The sequence below is a fragment of the Camellia sinensis genome, chromosome 1 (assembly GCF_055761805.1).
Source record: "Camellia sinensis isolate YWXY chromosome 1, ASM5576180v1, whole genome shotgun sequence".
Taxonomy (NCBI): domain Eukaryota; kingdom Viridiplantae; phylum Streptophyta; class Magnoliopsida; order Ericales; family Theaceae; genus Camellia; species Camellia sinensis.
In genome coordinates, this window is record NC_138961.1 from 207,741,316 (window position 1) to 207,760,359 (window position 19,044).

A 19,044-nucleotide genomic window follows, 5' to 3' on the forward strand; every position below is an offset into this window, starting at 1 on the left:
TGAATTTTTCTCTTGCTTAATTGACTTTAATTTTATAGAGATGAAATTAAAACCAAAATCAAAACCCGTTATAATCATAAATATTTTGAAATTCACCATTTATGACTTGGAAAGTCCAGACATAAATTTATGTCCGAAAAAAAAAAAAAATTCACCAGATAACAAAGCCATTTTATGAGAAATAATGAATAATTATTTCATGAAGACAACTAAAGTAATACACACACAAATACATTTACCAAAATTTCTAAAATACAACATAAAATATTATACTCCCTTAAAAAGGTGCCAAAAAAATAAATAAATAAATAAACATAAACTCTCTTGCCATATTACACATAAATGTTAAAATGTCAAGTTTCTGAAATTTTCTTTTAATTAGGAACTCTAGATATTCAAAAAAAAAATTATATGAAAAAAACAGTCCATTTCTTTTTAGAATAACACAAAATATATTACATTTGAATGGTACAATTTTTTTTTATACAATAAAATATTAAATACTTTTTTTTTATTAAGTTAAATACTTAGTGAATTTGATTTAAAGTAAAATAAATTATGTTAAATATTAGTGTTAACTTAAATCCTTGGTGTACAAACAACTAATTTAATTTAAAGCAAACCTTTTGATTAAGTTAAAACTTCTGAAAATTTAATTGACAAAAACGATCAATTACTATATCTGTAATCACTGTATCTCTACAGTGAAATTGTTTTTCTCTCTCTCTCTATATATATATTTTATATATTTATGTATACAGACAGATTCACCACCTCTCTCTCTCTCTCTCTCTCTCTACTTTATTTATTTTTTTCTGTTAATTATGTTATATCAGAAATCAATCCTCTGTAGTTAGATTTAGTTTTATAATCTCAGTATATATGTATATATATAACCAATTTGTTATTAGGTTTTGGCATTTGGGGCAAAGAAGATTAGCTAAATCCAATAGTTGTTCACAGTGAAGATTGGTATTTGATCAGAACCATAGGTATGAGTTCTCTACTTCTTGTTCTTCCTAATCATGAAAATCCTAAATGGAGATATAACATTTCTGTTTCCAGAGTTTTAATATTTTTATTTGCTTACTCTGCCATAGATCTATCATCATAACCTATATTCCATACATGTGTGTTTGTGTATGTATGGATATACAGTGTTTGGATCTGGGAATTAGGTATCCATCCTCTGAGCTAGTCTTTAACATGTCTTAATCAATTAGATGCAGCTTGTCAAGGATTGTTAATTATAGAGTGGAATGGTTTGGAAATTCATGAGTAGGGTTCCAATTATTTGAACTGTTGCTTAAAAGAAGTGAACAATATTAATATCCAGAGTAAACGACTGTGATGCATTTGGTCCCAAATCCATGTATGTGCAATAAAACCATCAGTTTTCCTTGTAAATTTGTAAATTAGAAGACTAGATTTGTAATAAGATTTATAATATAAAAAATAAAAATAAAAAATGAGTGATTTTTTTAACGTTTTATGGATCTATATTATCACAATTAATTATAGGTTTATATGTGTGCATATGCATGTTCGTATGCTTGAATTTCAAGAGAAAAATACTCTTGAAGCTTGCACGAGAATGTTTCTATGCTTGAAATTTATATTTACATATATTGTATTGTCCTCACCTTATTTGCATATGTTGGATTATTATTAGTCGTATGGATGGTCTTCATCTTTGTTAAAGGTAGTTACAAGAAAAATGCCAAAGCAGCTTCAGGACAGTAGTCAGTAAACATTTCCGCTTTGGGGAATACACCTATATTAGCCATTTTAAGATTTTGTTTCTTTTCTTAGTAAGTAAAATGTTGGATTATATGGTGGTTTCTAATGGTGGTTTGGAGTGAAATCCACAATTTAGGAGGGCTTTGGAAAATTGGGAGGTCTAGTCGATTGAGGCTTTTTTTTGGATGCTTATACGAGCCAGGGGTTTGAGTAGCAAATTCAAATGCCTTGGTTTGGTTTGCATGGAAGAATGGAGAATTCCATGTCCAGTCTTTTGATAAGAACTTGAGTGGAGTGGGGAGGCCTCTTCCCTCCTTGGAGAGGTATTTGGAGAAGTAGGATCCCTCTAGAGTCTTAGGGTTCTTTCTTTGCTTGGACAACAGCTTAGGAGACCATTTTGACTATTGATAACCTTAAGAAGAGGTGGACATTGATTATTGATTGGTGTCACATTTGCAAGATAGCAAGGTAGATTCTTAACCATCTGCTTCTACATTGTCTAGTGATGCCCTCTTCAATTTGTTAACTACTTGGAGTTACGACCACTGCCCAAAAAAGGATAGGAAAGGAAGGCATGAATGGCTGTTTCTTTAGGTGCTTTAGGTGTTTGGTGTTATCATTCATAGTTTGCAAGGATCTTCACTTATTTCTCAGTTTTTTTAATGAGAGAATCAAAACCTCATATTTCCCACCCTCTCATAATTCCCTTCTACAGACCCAGTCCATAAGGCCCCACCAATCTACCAGCTCTAGTTGCCCAAATACCCTCATATTTGAGACATGTAGACCAGAGTTTTGAGAGAGGATCCCTCCTCCTCCTCCTTCGCCGTCCACCTTTACAAGTCCATTGTCATCCCCCGTGGTTGGACAGTTGGGATTAATATCATGCACCCTCTACCATGGTAGTTATGATCAATTCAAAAAAGAAATGGTAAAGAAAATCTGTGAACATTAACAGTCCCATTACATTCAATCACTCACTGTTGTCATTATTGTTCGTGACTTCAACAAAATTGTCAATTGAGGAGCAGCACATAGATGAGTTAATTAATTCATCATGCATATGTTTTCTGAATAGGTTGGAAGTAACTACTTCAAAGTTTGAACTAAATGAACCCTAAAGCTCTTGGAATAACATTAAAGACCAAGACAACCAAAATTCTCCCTTGCAATGCTTTTGTAGTTGCGGGTTAGTTTTTAGAACTTAAACTTATTTCCTCGATATTTCTTAATAAATGAATGAGAGCTCATTCAACAACCTTCTTTTTTTCTTGGGGGACTGAACTCATATTTAGAAATTTCATTTTTTAACAAATGGTTTCCTGTTTGCTATATATTCTCTCATTGGACCGAGCTAGTCTTGGATTTTATACTTGTGAACAAGACATTATTTTAAAATTTCACATTGAAGCAAATTAGTTTTACAACAATGCATAAGATTAGAAAAGGAGGAGGTTGCCAATTTGATATGTAGAGAATAAAATGCTCTATCCTCTTGGTATGCACATAGAATAGAACATTGAAGTTTCTCAATGCAGTCAATTGTCTTTGTATCCTACCTACATTTCCCATCCACCCATCAGGTAAACCAATATTTCCCTACATTTCTTTCCGAAATGCACTTTGCTCCTAACTTTGCAAGTATGATGAAGAATTAATGACTTCTAGGTTGGACAATATTCAATGTTCTTGTTTCTTTCTCAATTATGCAATACTTGACTCTTTAGTGTTAGGATGTCTTACATCATATCTCTAAGTCACAAAAGCTTGGTCCATATAGTCTAAAGGCCTTTCAATCCAATGCCAATTGGTTTTTGATTAGATGCCTCGGTAATTTTAACATGGTATCAGAGTTGGGGTTTTGGTGGTCTTTCGTGTGTCAAGTCTTTGTCCCAGGTCTATTTCTCTCATTTATCTCATGTCTATCACCTCTACATGTGATCGGACTGCATGCGCTAGCGAGTGTTAAAAACTTGTTTCACATCATCTCTCTAAACCACCCAAGTTTGATCCATAGTCTACCTTTGAATCAGAAGTGAGTCAGTGACATATAATTATACCAACATCTATTAAGGTGAGATTCAGGGTTCAAGTCCTAGTTGTGATCCAGGGTATGTTGCTCTTGCTTATGCATTAGCAAAGGAATAAGTGACATATAAGTTATCTATGTCTGACACATGCCGTGTTGGTGCATGCCTAAACACACATAATTTTCAACTCCAATGGAGTAGACGTAGTCTATTGATGCTATAGCTTGTTTTGAATTTGACAAATATAGGTTTCGAGATGTCCGGACCATGTTACTCTTATACTTTGTAATCTTTCTTTTTTTTTGTAATTAATTAATTAGTCTTTTTCATATGAATTCTCTTTGTTTAAATCTTGATTTTGAATTGTACGACATTGATTAGTGCTATGTCACCATTTTTGTGCATATTAATCTAGACCATCTAATTTGAGATAAATGGTATTGATAATGACCTCTTAACCAATTTTTCCCTTGATTTATTCTAGAAATCCGAAGTTTGTTATGTCTTAATTCATTCTGAATTATTTCTTGTCTTCCAAAATAGTCTTTTATTGAAGTCTTAAGAAAAAAAGATGTTCCAAGATATAGTTTAATGCATGTTGCTGGTCTGTCGCAATCAAGGTCTTAAAAATGGTTGCAAGATTCTACCTATTTAATAATGATAACAAGGTGATTATTGTAATTTGAATAGGAAAAGGACAGGTTGGTATATTATATAAGTGATTTTGATTGACTTGTTCAAGTCTACTTTTTTCATCTTATCTGTGGAAAATCTGCTTATGAACATCGAAGATGCTTTTGTGTTATTTAGCTATTTAGCTACAGTGGAGATCACTCTTGTAAGGAATTTAATTAGTTGGGAATTTCTTCAGTCTATCAAAATCAATGTTGGAAATATTACCTTTGACAATGTCAGAGCCATGTTTAAGCGAGTGGTGTCAATCGATGACACTGGATAAATTTATTTATTTATTTTGAAGGCATTCTGAAGTACGCTAAAATAGTGTCTAAAATTTTTGTTTTTCATGTGGTTTGACGAGTTTGAATTACTTTTGTTTATATGGAATATATAAAATTACAATGCATCATATGAAAGGTGATTTTGTTGTAGAAATAAAAAATCTAATATAATGACATTGATGATAACTTGTTGAATGAAATTCTTAGTTACGCCATTGAATTTCTTTAGGGCATAGACGATGACAAAAGAACTCTAATACCAATGATGGATTAGTAAACCATTTCATCAAAGCTACTCTTCAGATCAAATCCTACAGGATTAAGGAATGATTCTTTCAAACTTAAAAAACTTTTGTAGGCAAGTACTTGGCATCATGTTTTGCTTTCTTTGTGCGTAGTCTTTATTGTATAGTGCTGATTAATAAGAGTAACTCCTCATTCTTGTCTTTTCCTTGAAGCTTCCTTAAATAAAGACAATGACATCATTATAATATAGGGCCCCCACAACTTTTCTTCTCGTTGGGAGAAAATGGAGTTTTTTTTAAAAAATTTCTACGCCTGGAGGTTGATGGGTTTGTTTGTTTGGTTTAGATGACCAAAAAGGGGCAAAGTACACATGGTGCTCAACTCTGATTTTTATTAGTTAAAATAGTAAATTTTATTATTTTATTTTATTTTTTAAATAATGGTTTGCTTTGGAGCATTATTTCAACACCATCAAAACAACCCCTCCCAAAAGGGGCTGTAACAGAGCAGTAAAGTGCAAGGACTTTAGGTGGTCTCGGGAAGTCCCTATCCTTATACTAGAAGCAACGAGAGTGGGTTTGACAGTTTAAATTCTAATCAATACCTAAACAAACAGGTCTTAATCAAAAGTGGGAGCTGTGAAAGGGATTTTTGAGAGTGATGATGAAGTAGTCACACCCTTGCTTTGCAGCCCTTTCTCTCTTGTGTTACATTTTGGCATTCTCTCGATTGTTTTCCATCTATGTTTATTTGATCTATGTTTATTACTCGACAGCCCAAATGGTTCTTCATCTATATCTTTGTGAATTTTAAATAATTTAAATCCATAAGACTATTTAACACCATGATGAAGTTGTTCCGTTGCAACTTCTAGTCCAATCTTTGAATCTTTCTGTTTTTTTGTTTGATGCATGATTTTTAGATCAAATCATCTGGTGTAAATTGCTGCTAGATTGCGTGGTGGCATATTGGGGCCTGAATCTTTGAATGTTGTCATCGTGCATATAGCTGCGGATAGCTTCCTTTTTTTTCTTTTTTTCCCCTTTAATTTGTTAGTAAAACTTGATCCATCACATAAAAAAAGAGTTGGGTGAGCAACAACAAAGAGTGCCAGAATTTCATTTTGTTTTCTCCAAGATTTCCTGTACATATATTCCTGATATGCTGCTGCTTCACCACTTCGAAAATCAATATGGTGGTCTTCCTCTCGGTATGATAAAACCCAAAAAAGAAAAGAACAGAAAAAAAAAGTTCCAAGCCCCCTCCCTTCAACCAAGTTTTGTTTTGGGGCCTCTCAACTACCCCTTCTCACTAAACTGCTTTACAGAACAATCTATCTTCATCTCTAAATTCCTACAATCATCTCTGGTCATCCTAAACTAACATTTCCTTTTTCTGATTCTGGTCATTGTCTTTACATATATGCTACAAAAGTTCAACCCAAATCCCAACCCCACAAGCCTCCAGGCTCCAATTACGACTTATATTTCCACCACTACTTCTTGCCCAGTTTCTAGTCCAAAGCAAAGCACACCCATCCCAAGAGAAACCTCCATTTCCCACCACCACTTCCACCCCAACTCAGGTCCAAAACATCAGGACTACACAGAACCCACAAACACTTCACACTCAAAACTTCCATTCATCTCACTTCCAAGATATAACTTCAAAACGGTGCATCATTTGGTGTTCCTCACCATCTCAACTGTTGGTATTATTAGGCCACACTAGCTAGCTTCCTTTGATTCCACAAAGGGCGACTGTACGCTATCTTCATCGGAATCACTCCCTGAAGAACTCGCCGAATCTGAACCTGCACAGACAATCCATTCAAAGATAAGAGAGCCCATATACATACTGAAAGAGAGTGGTGTTCTTTTTTTTTTAAATAGAAATTGTAGAGAGATATAATGTGGGTTCTGTACCACTAGAAGAGGAGGAATCACTACTAGAACTCGAGCTGCTAGAGCTACTTGATCTACTACTGCCATTAGCAACATCTTTCTCAATCTCCACTGGAGGGAAATTGTTGATTGGAATCTCCTCTCCAATGTCAACATCTTCCTCCCCAGCATCACCTTTCCTGCTCTTCTGACCACCTACTGCTTCCGGAGTCGGCTCCCGCACTGGAGACTGCAATTTCAACACAAAACTTCATCATTAACCAAAAAACCCAACATCGAAAAAATCAATCAACGAACTACTTACTCATTATCATTCAAATTCCGGCATTACCTTGTTGATCGGTGCTGCAATTGGTGCTGTCAAAACCACATTGTTCATAAGCCCCTGCCGCTTCATCTTGCTTTCTGCCTTCTTGTGATTACTCACAAACCTATCTAGTTCCCACAGAGTCTCATTGTCGAGGGCTTCAATGTCGAGCTCGATCTCATCCCCCTCTTGCGCCATATGAGAGTTCCTCTTCTTTATGATCTCCAACATCTGATCCATCTTCTCCAACGGCAGGTTCTGCAAGTTCAACCCCAACCTCGCTTTCTCTTCAAAGCTCATTTGCCGTTTGTTTGGATCCCTCGCCTTGGGCTTCGGAAGCTTCTGTGTCGATCTCGGCATAACCACAGGTTTTGCAGCAGCAGCAGCAGGAGGTATTGAAACAGGCGCAACCACCGCCTCCACCTCCTCAACTGCCAGTGGACTTGGCAATGTCTCTTGTACACGCATTGAATCAGATTTCTTCAACATTGCAGCCGGTTGGGGCAAGCTTCTCCTTACATTCTCCTCCATTATTACCGGTTCCTGTGCCGGAGCCCAAATCCTCTGGTTGACTTGCTCTGCTGCAACCACACGCTGGTGCTCAGCCTCGAACTTCTTATACGCCGGATTGAACATCTGATCAAACAAACCCAGTAGTGTTTCAGCCATTACATAAACATCCTGACCTTTTGGATTGTACGTCTTGGCATTGTTGAATGTCAATCTCACGTCCGAAGCAAAATCCAGCGGCCATACATACTCCTTCTTACTGAGCCTTGACTTCACAGTCCCCAGATCCATCGGTTGCTTGATGATCTGGTGGTAGTCGTGAAGCCCTAAACCAACCACATCAACAGGTGTATTGAAAACCCAACCATGCTTATGCTTCATCAATTTCCCCAAGATCAGTCCGCATCTTCTCATCATGCTCGTCACCAGCTTATCCATCTGCGAATCCGTCGCCACATGCCGCTTCTGATCTCTACCAGACACGAATGGAAACGCACGTTTCAGCCCTGAAACCTTCTTGTTCTTTCCGGTAGCAAAATCAGCCGGCGGTTGAAACTGATTTGCCTTTGGGGTTCGTTTTTCCTTCGAACCGGAAGCGGCAGCAGCAGGGGACCCTATTGCAGAATCAAGCTGAAGCGGCGGCGGCCGGGGAACCACAGATGCGGCGTCTCTGCCGCCTCCATGATATCCAGATCTGTAATCGTCCCTGCCACGGTGGTTGTCGATCCGAGCCCTAAGGCCACGGACCTGTTCCAACTCCGAGCGCAGGCGTCTCTTAAGCTCTTTGAGCTCCGCCTTCGAATACGCTGCGAGATTGAAGGTCAAATAACCCCCGTGAGACGATTCTCCATGGGCGTTGGGGTCATTAGGTTTCCAATTAAGCTCCGACGAGTCGTCGGGCGGAGCAGGCCTCAGGGGTGGTTGGTCGTTGTGCCAAGCATGAGTCTTGGTAGAAGAAGAATCATGGATCTGTCTGTTGGGGAGTCGATTAGGGCTGGTATTGATAGGGTCAGGGTTGAAGTTGTTGAAACGAGGCTTGTTGTTGGAACTGTTGGTGTATTTCCTCATATAAACCTTGCGTTCTCCCCAGTACGGTTCATTTCTACTCGCCAAAACGGCCGATGCCATGAATATACAGGGATTGAATAGAAGAATATCAGATTCCGGCGGCTAATCTCCGGTGAGGAAATGGCGGGAACCCATCACAGCCAATCGCCGGAAATCTCAACTGCCGCCGGCCGGAGAGAGTGAAGAAGAAGAAGAAGAGAGCGAAAAAAGGAGGGAAGATCGATCGATAATAATGAAGATGATGAAAAGCAAAGGAAGTTGAGAGAGGCGAGGGTTTCGATGACCCTCCTCACCATAGCGAGGAAACAAGGAGGGGGCAGGGGCTGTTCTTAAAGGCGAACCAGATCTGCCCGGTGACGTCTCGGGCTGGATAGCCTCCGTCGATGCGATTCCTGGATGAGATCTCACGGTCCATATGTCGTTTGATGCTGCCCGATGTAGTGACCTACACATCTGTCACGGACGGCTTGGATTTAGGGTTTCCGTACACGTGGCGAAGGCAGGAGGCGTAGATTCGGGTGTAGCGTTCTTTGGGTGGGGAATTTAAATTTGGGGTTTCAGTTTGGGGGGTAAATGGGAATTTTCCTTAGTTTAGGGTTCCGTACCGCTTTTTTCAGTGAGTGGGGTCAGCTTGACGTCAGCAAATTATTTCATAATTCTCACTCTCTCTCAAAATGGGTAATATATTAGTTTTGAAAAATTCTAAGGTTGGTTTGGGTGGTGGGTTGGTTTTTTAGCTTTTTTTTATTTTTTTGACTATTTTAGTTTGGATTAAAAAGCTTAGTTTGAGAAGAGTTTTTTACTTTTTTACTTTTTTTTGTGAGAGAAGAGTGTAATGATTATGAGTTGGATGTGATGTTTTGTTTGTTATGGTTAAAATAGTCTATTTCGTCTTTTGTGATTATTTTAGCCACAAATCTTCTTCCCAAACAGACCCTAATATACACCTTTTATTGATCAATATATATATATATATTTTTTAAAAAATATGTATCATATGCCTCTCTAGTTATATCAATTTTTTTAGTTATAATTAATTTTTCTTCTTTAATTATGTTAATATTTTAGTTATATCTCATATTGTATTTAATTGTAATATGTTTTACTTCTTTTTTGTTATGACTCAAAAAATTAAAATTATATTATTTTCTTTTTAGTTATAAGTACATATAGTGCACACACTATAGTGTTTTAATACGCCTCCGTTTGGGAAGTGGGTTGACTTTTTGGCTTTTTGACTTTTTTGGCTATTTTAGCCTGGGCTAAAAAGTTTGGTTTGGGAAGGGCTTTTTGGCTTTTTGACTTTTTTGGCTTTTTTTGTGAGAGAAGAATGTAATGATTATGGGTTGGATGTGATATTTTGTTTTTTGTGGCTAAAATAGCCTATTTTGTCTTTTGTGACTAAAATAGCCAAAAAAACCCCGTTTAGCTCTTGCCAAACGGAGCCTACATATGTTTTAAGAACACATGTTAATAAAAGTCTTTTTTGAAAAATGTCAAAAAAAAGTCGATTTATTAATTTATTGATTTATTTAGGTCACATTATTTCTTCACTTTTTTTTTTGCACATTTTTTCTTAATAAATAAAAGGTTAAGCCCTTGTTTGGTTTGCTTATGAGAAACAAATTTGGAGAAAAAATTTCAAAATTTTGTTTAATATAATGATTTTGGAAAAAAAAAAAGTTTCAAAATATCTCCTATCATTTTCAATTACTTTTTCTCTTACACACATCTGCTCAATTACAACAAAAGATCAAATCTTTCCAAACTCTCATACTCTAAAATTATTTTCAAAATATACAATCAAACAAACAAAAAAAAATTCTAAACTTTGTACTCAAAATCTTTTTCGAAAATTTATCTCTCAAAATGAAATCAAACCAAACCAAACACACCCTAATTTTTTTAGCACATTCCAAAACAACTGAAAATTATTTTGATAATCACATGATTACATAATTTTTACATTTAAAAAAATAAACTTCATTGGGACATATATTGACTTGTTTTGAGAAAATGATTAAAAGTTTTTTTTTTTTTTTTTTTGAAAAAATGTGAGAGCGGGTTTGTTTGGTTTGTATCTCAAGATATAATTTTTTTAAAATTTTGGTTGGTTCAAATTTTTTGAAATTTTTTTTCAAAATCACTTTCTCTCTCCTACACATCAATCAATCACTTTTTCTCTCCTCTCTCCTTCTCAATTACTTTTTCTCTCATACACATCTATTCAACTATAACAAAATATTAAATCATTCAAAACTCCAAAATTATTTTCAAAATATATAACCAAACAAATTTTTAAAAAAAATCTAAACCCTCTTTCCAAAAAAATTTTTGAAAATTTATCTCAAAATACAAACGAAATATATCTGATGTGATTCAAAATAGATTAAAAACTCGAAAATGACTTTTAACCATGGTTTCAAAATGGCCCATTGTATTTGTGTCTAAGAACGTTGGCCAAACTTAAAGAGTATTTAGGTCTTATTTGGGAATAGATTATTTTAATAATTTTTTAACTTTTTGTAAAAAAATATACAAAAAAGTGGAGAGAGATGTGATAATTTATAGTATTTTTTTAACTTTTTAACTAAAATTAAATGTTGCCAAATAAAATCGAAGAAATTGTTTGATAATGTTATTAATTTTTTATTTTCTGTTTATATCAAACAGGAAATAAGTTTTTGTTTTTAAATAAATTATAGAAATAAAAATTTGTTTGTTATTAAAAAAAAAAAAGTAAAACAAGCTAAAAACAAAACAAAATCATAAACACAGTGGATAAGTTATCATATGTCAACCAAACATTGCAAATGGAGGAAAAAATTTCGTTTGATTTAGTTTTAGAATAATAATTTGAGTGTGGAGTTGTGCTTTGGATTTTGAGTTTTTAAATCATAATTTAAAAAGAGAACATTTATTTGATTATGAGTTATGAAAATAGTTTTAGAATAATTTATATTTTTTTTTATTAATTGATATATAGAATATGAGAAAATGTGAGAGAGATGAGAAAGAAAAAGTCATTGATTGATTGATTAATAATAATAAATAAATAAATAAAAGAAAAGATAAGTTTTGAAAATAATTTTGAGTTGTATTTTAAAAATATATTTGATTAACATATTTTATTCAAATCATAATTTAAAAATAAAATTAAAAAATAAACCAAACGCTACCTAAAATTTTTTTCTTATAAATAATGAACACTATTTTTAGTTTTAGAATTGATTCTACTTTTATAATTAAACGGAAAAATGAAAGTAATATATCAAAAATAATTGTTTTAATTTTTTTCTAAAATAAAATCAAATCAAATAATACAAAAATAAAGCATTAATAACTTCTCGTAGATGACGTAATTTTTACAGTGTCATTAACTAGTGTGAAGACAACGGAAATGGGGACGCTGTTGTGCAGTCCGCGCAACAGCGTCTGCTGTGCGGCAATTTGGGTTCATTTCAGGGTTCATTTTGATAATTCGAACTGTTTATATTTTAGAATACATCAAGTGGAACATGTCTGTAAAAAAATCAAGTTAATCAGATATCGTTTACTTATTCATTCACTCACATTTGTATTCATTTTAATCAAATTAAAATATATTTGTATTTATTTTTGTAGATACAAATGTGAATGGATGAATGCGTAAACGATATCCGATTAACTTGATTTTTTGTAGACATGTTCTACTTGACGTATTTTAAAATATGAACGATTCGAATTATCAAAATAAACCGCAAAATAAGTTCAAATCGCTGCACAACAGACGCTGTTGCGCGGGCTACGCAGCAGTGTCTCCATATCCGAAGACAACATATAGACCTAGGGCTTGAAATATAATATATATATATATATAAATTGTTCTTTTCATTTGGTGAGGTGAGGATGGAGTCGCCTGGTGTGTAATGTAATTGTTTGGTACAATTTATCTAGTTATTTATAATTTTTATTTATTTATTTTTAAAAATATGTGTCATATTGTTTGATAAAGTTTTTATTATAATTTTATTAAGTTAAATTAACTCAAATAAGTTTTAAAAAAATTAATTAAAAATATTTTAAACTGTTACTTTTGACTTAGAGGATTTTTTTTTAAAAGTCTCTGGTATTAAGATTTTATAACATAAAGGACACTCAATATTTTCATGATGTCTAAGGTCCCTCAACATCTTCAACATCAATCCAGAGAAAATTCGATCAAGAGAATTTCTCTGGATACATTACAGAGAAAATTTCAAATTTCTTTGGATACATTACAGAGAAAATTCTAAATTTTTCTAGACATATCACAGAGAAAATTCCAAACAGGGCAGGGAAAATTGAAATTTCACTAGATTCAAACGCTTTTAACATATATCGCAAACAAGTCAGAATCCTTCAAACCTCAAACATCTGTAATCTCATGATGAGCTTAAAATTTACTCAAAACCAAACCATTGCACATCATGGTTGGTGAGCATTGAAATCAAGAAATATACATAAACAAACTATAGATTTCCAAACTAAAGAATTTCTCTAGTCCAAACCAGAAAAATTCAATCCATATCAGAAAATTTCTCTGGTTTAAACCAGAAAAATTTGGTGGGGATTAAAAGAGAGGGATTGAAGAGAAATAATCAAACACTTGGCGCACATAAACATGGATTGAACACTTCAATCCACAGAAAATTAAACAATCAAAGAAAAGTTCAAACCAGAAAAAATTGAACAACTAGAGAAAAGTTCAATCTAAAGAAAATTGAACCACCAAAGAAAATTTCAATTCAGAGAAAATTGAATTACTCAAACACCAAAAATAGAGACAAATAGATACCAATTCCATAAGCTTCTGAACCAGAAAACTTGTTAGGCCAAGTCCTCGGTGATATTTGAAATTTCCATATTCGGATTCAAGGAATACACATTCTTGACTTTAATTTTCGGATCTCTAGAAATGTTTGCAAATTCTCCACTGCCATTGACAAAGGTCTTGGGGAAAATCACTTACCATGAACATCAATCCAAACAATCGAACTTTGATTCCCACTCTCCAAATCAATCCGCAGCATTTAATAAAAATCAAAAAAGCAACAAACTCTTCCAGATGAGTACTATAAAAATTTGTTGAATTCATTTAGAGAAAATGATAGAAATTTCCCAAACAATTGATAGAAATTCGACTTTACAGAGAAAATTGGTCTAGAGAAATTCTTCTCTGAACCTTCCAAATTTCTCTGACTTTCCCTAGAGATTTCTGTGATGTTTTGGTACTGAGTTCAATGTGGTTTGTTAATGTGGTTGAGAGAATTTTCTCTGGATTAGAATTTCCCCTGTATTTTTGACCGAACCAAAGAAAATCCCTTTAAACCCCACATTAAATCCATTTCAACACAATCACTGCAATTCAATTCAAGCTCTTTTAATAGCAACAATGGCACACAGCAAAACTATAATACAAAACCAAAAATTCAGAAAAAAATTCACACAAATTCCACATCCAGAGAAAATTTTGATCCAGAGAAATTTTGAAAAGACTAGAGAATTTCTCTGATGTTTTGAAACTGGGTTCAATGTTGTTTGTTAATGTGGTTAAGAGAATTTTCTCTGGATCAGAATTCCCTCTGTATTTTTGACCGAACTAGAGAAAATCCCTTTAAAATCCACATTAAATCCATTTCAATACAACCACTACAATTCAATTCAAGCTCCTTCAATAGCAAAAATGGAACACAGCAAAACTGTAATACAAAACCAGAAATCTAGAGAAAATTCACACAAATTCCATATCTAGAGAAAATTTTGATCCAGAGAAATTCTGGAAAGACTAGAAAAAACTTCATAATTTCTACTATTTGATTCCAAATACTGTCATTCCAAATTTCTCTGGCTCTATTCACAGAGAATTCCTCTGACTTTGTTCACAAATTTCTCTGTGTTTGTTCACAATTTTAAATTAGAGAAAATTGTTTTAACTAAACTAGAGAAATTTTAGCACAATGATTTTAAACCAGAGAAATTGTTTTAACCAAACCAGAGAAATTTTAATCAAACCAGAGAAATTGTGTTTGTTCACAATTTTAAACTAGAGAAAATTGAGTATAACAAAAAATCAAACACCTTCTTCGTTGAATAACAAAATTTCTCTCCTTGGCATTTCATCAAACACCTTCTTTGCTGAAAACTGTGTTGACCTTGACATCTTTACCAAACTTACATACTAGCAAAGGTTTTCTTCAAACTCACATCTGTTCTGAACATTTTCTTCAAAGGGTTTTATTTATTTATTTATTTATTCTCTTATGAAAAAGCATTGTTATCAACAAAGGATCACATGACAAAAAGTTGAGTTAAATTCCCATAATCAACATGGATAGTCAAAAACAAGGTCCTATTACTTCCCTCAAACCCTACTAAGAAGAAATCTATTTTTGAAGTAAGTTGTTCATGATGTCCATTTCGCATATAATATATATCAGAAAACACAATAGTATATATAATTACCCAATAATCACAATTCAAACTATTTAAACTTCTTTATATCAATCAAATTCCTCGAATGGCTAAAAGGGTTTGTTGGATTGCTTTGCTTGGATACATCATAAACATACGCACTTATATATATATATATAGAGAGAGAGAGAGAGAGAGAGAGACGATAGACGTTGCCTTTAGTGCCAAAGGCCATGAAGAGAGCCACTGGTTGAGTCCTCCTCGTATTCTCGCTCTTCGTCTCCATAACTCACATTTCCTTCAACGATTTCGTCTCTGATATATGGGTATGGGAGTTGAAGGACCTTAGCCATTATAAAATAATATTGTGGATCTATCCCAATACTAAACATGAGAGAGAGATCTTAGATTAATTTTCTCCTTGAATTATCAAACAAATAATAATATATTTTTTGTCAAAGACTATGCAATGAAAAAAGTTCAATACAATGGTGATACTATGTCGTTAGTATTTTAAGAAGTTAGTTAAAAGTCAATTTTTTAACTTTTTATTTTTTTTAGATCACATCATATTTTTATTTTTTTGCACGATTTTTTAAATAAAAAGTCAAAAAATCAGATTTTAACTTACTTTTAAAAAATATTTCCATATATATGTGGCAAGATAGTGTTCACTCTTGACTTGTAAGTTTATTATTGATTGATGATATCGCGGCATTAGTAGTACTGTTACACCAAATTTTGATTTAGGTTAGAGTTTGCCAAGTCAACATAGCAAATGATATTTAGGCTCCGTTTGGAAAAGGTTTATAATTAAAAAGTCATTATGAATTGTTATATTATACTTTTTATTTTTTACATATTATAAATTGGTAAATTACAAACACATCCCCTGAAGTTTATTTAAATTACAAATTACCTCATGTGATTCTAGAAATTACATTATGTCCCCTAAGGTTTCTAATTTCGTAACAAATAGGTCCTTTTATTAATAAATCATCAAGTTAATTAACAGTTTTTAATAATGCTAAAATTTTATTTCAATTAATAATTCAGATAATTTTATTATTGTATAGGTGAACAGTTAGAAATTTTACTTTTTCAATTAATTCTGTTTTTGACAAGGGAGGTATTTGTAATTTTTCCCACAAGAGACAATTCGTATTTTAAGTAAATCTCAAGAAGTGTATTTGTAATTTACTCTAATTAATTTCTAAATAGAGCCTTAGAATGGATCACCCGTGTGGGTGGATGACGTAGCTGTAGTTGGTGTCTAAGCTTAAGCCTTCGTTTGGCATAGAAGGTTTTTGGATTTTTTGGTTAAAATAGTAATAAAAAAGACGAAAATATACTTTTTAGCTCAATAAGATAAAATGTCATATCTAAATAATAATCATTTAATTTTTTCTCTTACAAAAGTAAAAAAACCAAAAAAATCTATCCCAAACGAGGCTTTTTAGTCCCAAGTTAAAAAAGTCAAAAAATCAACCCACATCCTAAACGAAGCCCAAGTCTACCAAAGAATTCTGCTCAAGTGTCGGTTGGGATGAATTTTTTAATTTTTTGACTATTTTATTTTGGTTAAAAAAATTATAAAATTTTAATTTTTTTGAAGTTTGTGAGAAAAAAAAAGATAATTATAATTTAAATGTAACATTTTATCTTATTTATTTTTTAATTTATTTATTTATTTATTTTTAAGTGAGTTAAATTAACCCCACCATCTTGCCGAACTAGCTGGGTCCTCTACCCGCAACACAAGTTATAAAATGGCAATAAATTCATCCAATGGGTACAAAAAAAAATTTTCTTTTATACTTGAGTTTGCGTTTCAATTTTTTTTGAATAAACCTTCCTCACGTTTCATTTGTTTTGACATAAAATATATGTACTTATTTTTTATTATTTAGTTGAATAAAAAGTAAGTAAAATATTTTGTAAGAAAAATATTTTTGCATAATTTTTTAAAAAATGATCTATCTTTAAAAACTTCGTAAGTTGATTTTTATAAAGTTAACTTTCACTTATTATATTTTTTAACACATTTAGCCTTTTTAAATAAATATCTTAACTCATTAAAAGTCATAAATAATACTTTATTTAATTAAATTTTCCCTTTTAAACAATAAAATATTTTTATTTGAAAAGTTAACCAAATGTCAAAAAATAAAAATAAAAATAAAAATATTTTATTACTTAAAATGTTCTACGTCGAAAAAAACGAACCTTAACTTAATAAGGGCAAATTACACTTTGCTCCCCTAAAGTTTCACCCATTTCCAACTTTAGTTCTTTATGTTTGTAATTCTTCCCACTTTGGTTCTTTAAATTTATTTTTTTTCACTTTGACCCTAACACATCAACTCCATGTGTGATGTAAAAAATTCACTAAATACGCAAAAAATAAAAATAGAAAACAAAAAAATTGGAATTTTTTTTAGTCTTTAGTGAACTTTTTTTTTTCAAATTTATTCAGAAATATTACTACATTATAGATGCATCTAAATTAGATGTAGCTAGAAAAATAAAAACAAATTTAACTAAAAAAAAGAAAAAAGCTTACTGAAGACGAAAAAAATGAAAACATACTAACTCAAATACCTGTATTGTCAATTTTGAAATGAAAAATTTATTATCATTTTTTTTGTCTTTAGTGAATTTTTTTTCTTTTTTTAGTTATTTTATTTTTTATTTTTTTAGCTGTATCTAATTTAGATGCATCCATAATGTAATAATGTTTATGCATAAATGTGAAAAAAAAAGTTCACTAAAGACTAAAAAAAAAATTCAATTTTTTATGTTTTATTTTTTACTTGTTGCATCTTTAATGAATTTTTTAGATCACAAATGGAGCTGATGTGTTAGTGATGTAATAAATTCTGTTACTTTTTTGGATGAAAGTTAGTTTAGGAGTAAAGTGGGAAGGATTGCAAACATAAATGATCAAAGTGGAAATGATTACAAACATGAAGGATTAAAGTGAAAAAAATTAAACTTAAAGGGCTAAAGTGGAAATAATTGCAAACATGAAAGATCAAAGTGAGAAGGATTGTAGACATAAAGGGCCAAAGTGGGAAAAATGAAATTTAAAAGGTCAAAATAAAAAATAGGTGAAACTTTAGGGGGACAAAGTGTAATTTACCCACTTAATAATATAAATTGAAAAAAAAAAAAAAAAGCAAAACAAATAAATTTGACATTCCTTTCCTCATACGTCAAATTTGACATGGATAGCGCGATGCCAGATGTCACCTAAACAAATGGTAACTTGGGTGGAGTGCACAAGGATGTCAAATACATCAATAATATTTGGTAGCTCAAATTTTTATAATCTAAATGACTCAAAATGACGTCATTTTGATATATTCAAGCTAGGGGTGGGCACGGGTCGGTTGCGGCCACGGAACCTCCAATCCGCCATCCGTCCGCCATATTGGCGGATTGGAGAAAATCAATCCGCATCCGTCCACCAATCCGGCAGATGTGGATTGAGCAGATTGGTAGTTTGGCGGATGGATGCGAATCGGTTTGGCGGTTTAAGATTTTATAAATTTTCAACATAATTCAACTTGTGCACTTCCTTAAAAAAAAAAAAAAGTATTACAATCAATGACTTAAAAAACTATTATAATCACTGTATGTCTCATCCAAAAAAAGAAAGTTTGAAACTTTAGAATATCACAATCACTGCATGGCTCATCCACATATTACAATCACAGTATGATTCATCCACATATTACAATCACAATATGATTTATCCACATAAAATATTACAATATGTGATTCTTAAAATATAATAACAATTCAAACCACCAAAATCATGAACAGGACAGTAGTAGAGTTTGTAT

The 19,044-nt window shown here is 32.5% G+C and overlaps 1 protein-coding gene and 1 long non-coding RNA gene across 2 annotated transcripts; one reads left to right on the top strand and one right to left on the bottom strand.

Moving 5' to 3' along the window:
* Positions 1-782: 782 nt before the first annotated feature.
* Positions 783-6,675, top strand: LOC114277179 (uncharacterized). The gene is made up of 2 exons (XR_003634521.2): positions 783-992; positions 4,959-6,675. It is a non-coding gene; the product is annotated as an uncharacterized LOC114277179 (long non-coding RNA).
* Positions 6,067-9,176, bottom strand: LOC114277178 (transcription factor GTE7). Its single transcript, XM_028219042.2, has 3 exons — positions 7,211-9,176; positions 6,901-7,108; positions 6,067-6,788 (listed from the first exon to the last, which is right to left on the bottom strand). Exons 1-3 carry the CDS (start codon positions 8,822-8,824, stop codon positions 6,703-6,705), a joined length of 1,908 nt encoding a protein of 635 aa, XP_028074843.2. The 5' UTR covers positions 8,825-9,176; the 3' UTR covers positions 6,067-6,702.
* Positions 9,177-19,044: the final 9,868 nt, after the last annotated feature.

What these genes read in the sequence shown, in the direction of transcription:
- LOC114277178 (XM_028219042.2), bottom strand. Translation starts at nt 8,824, where the DNA reads ATGGCATCGGCCGTTTTGGCGAGTAGAAATGAACCGTACTGGGGAGAA. An exon ending in TTGCAGCACCGATCAACAAG is followed by an intron (nt 7,109 to 7,210) that starts GTAATGCCGGAA and finishes TTGAAATTGCAG; the next exon opens with TCTCCAGTGCGGGAGCCGAC. An exon ending in TGATTCCTCCTCTTCTAGTG is followed by an intron (nt 6,789 to 6,900) that starts GTACAGAACCCA and finishes TTGTCTGTGCAG; the next exon opens with GTTCAGATTCGGCGAGTTCT.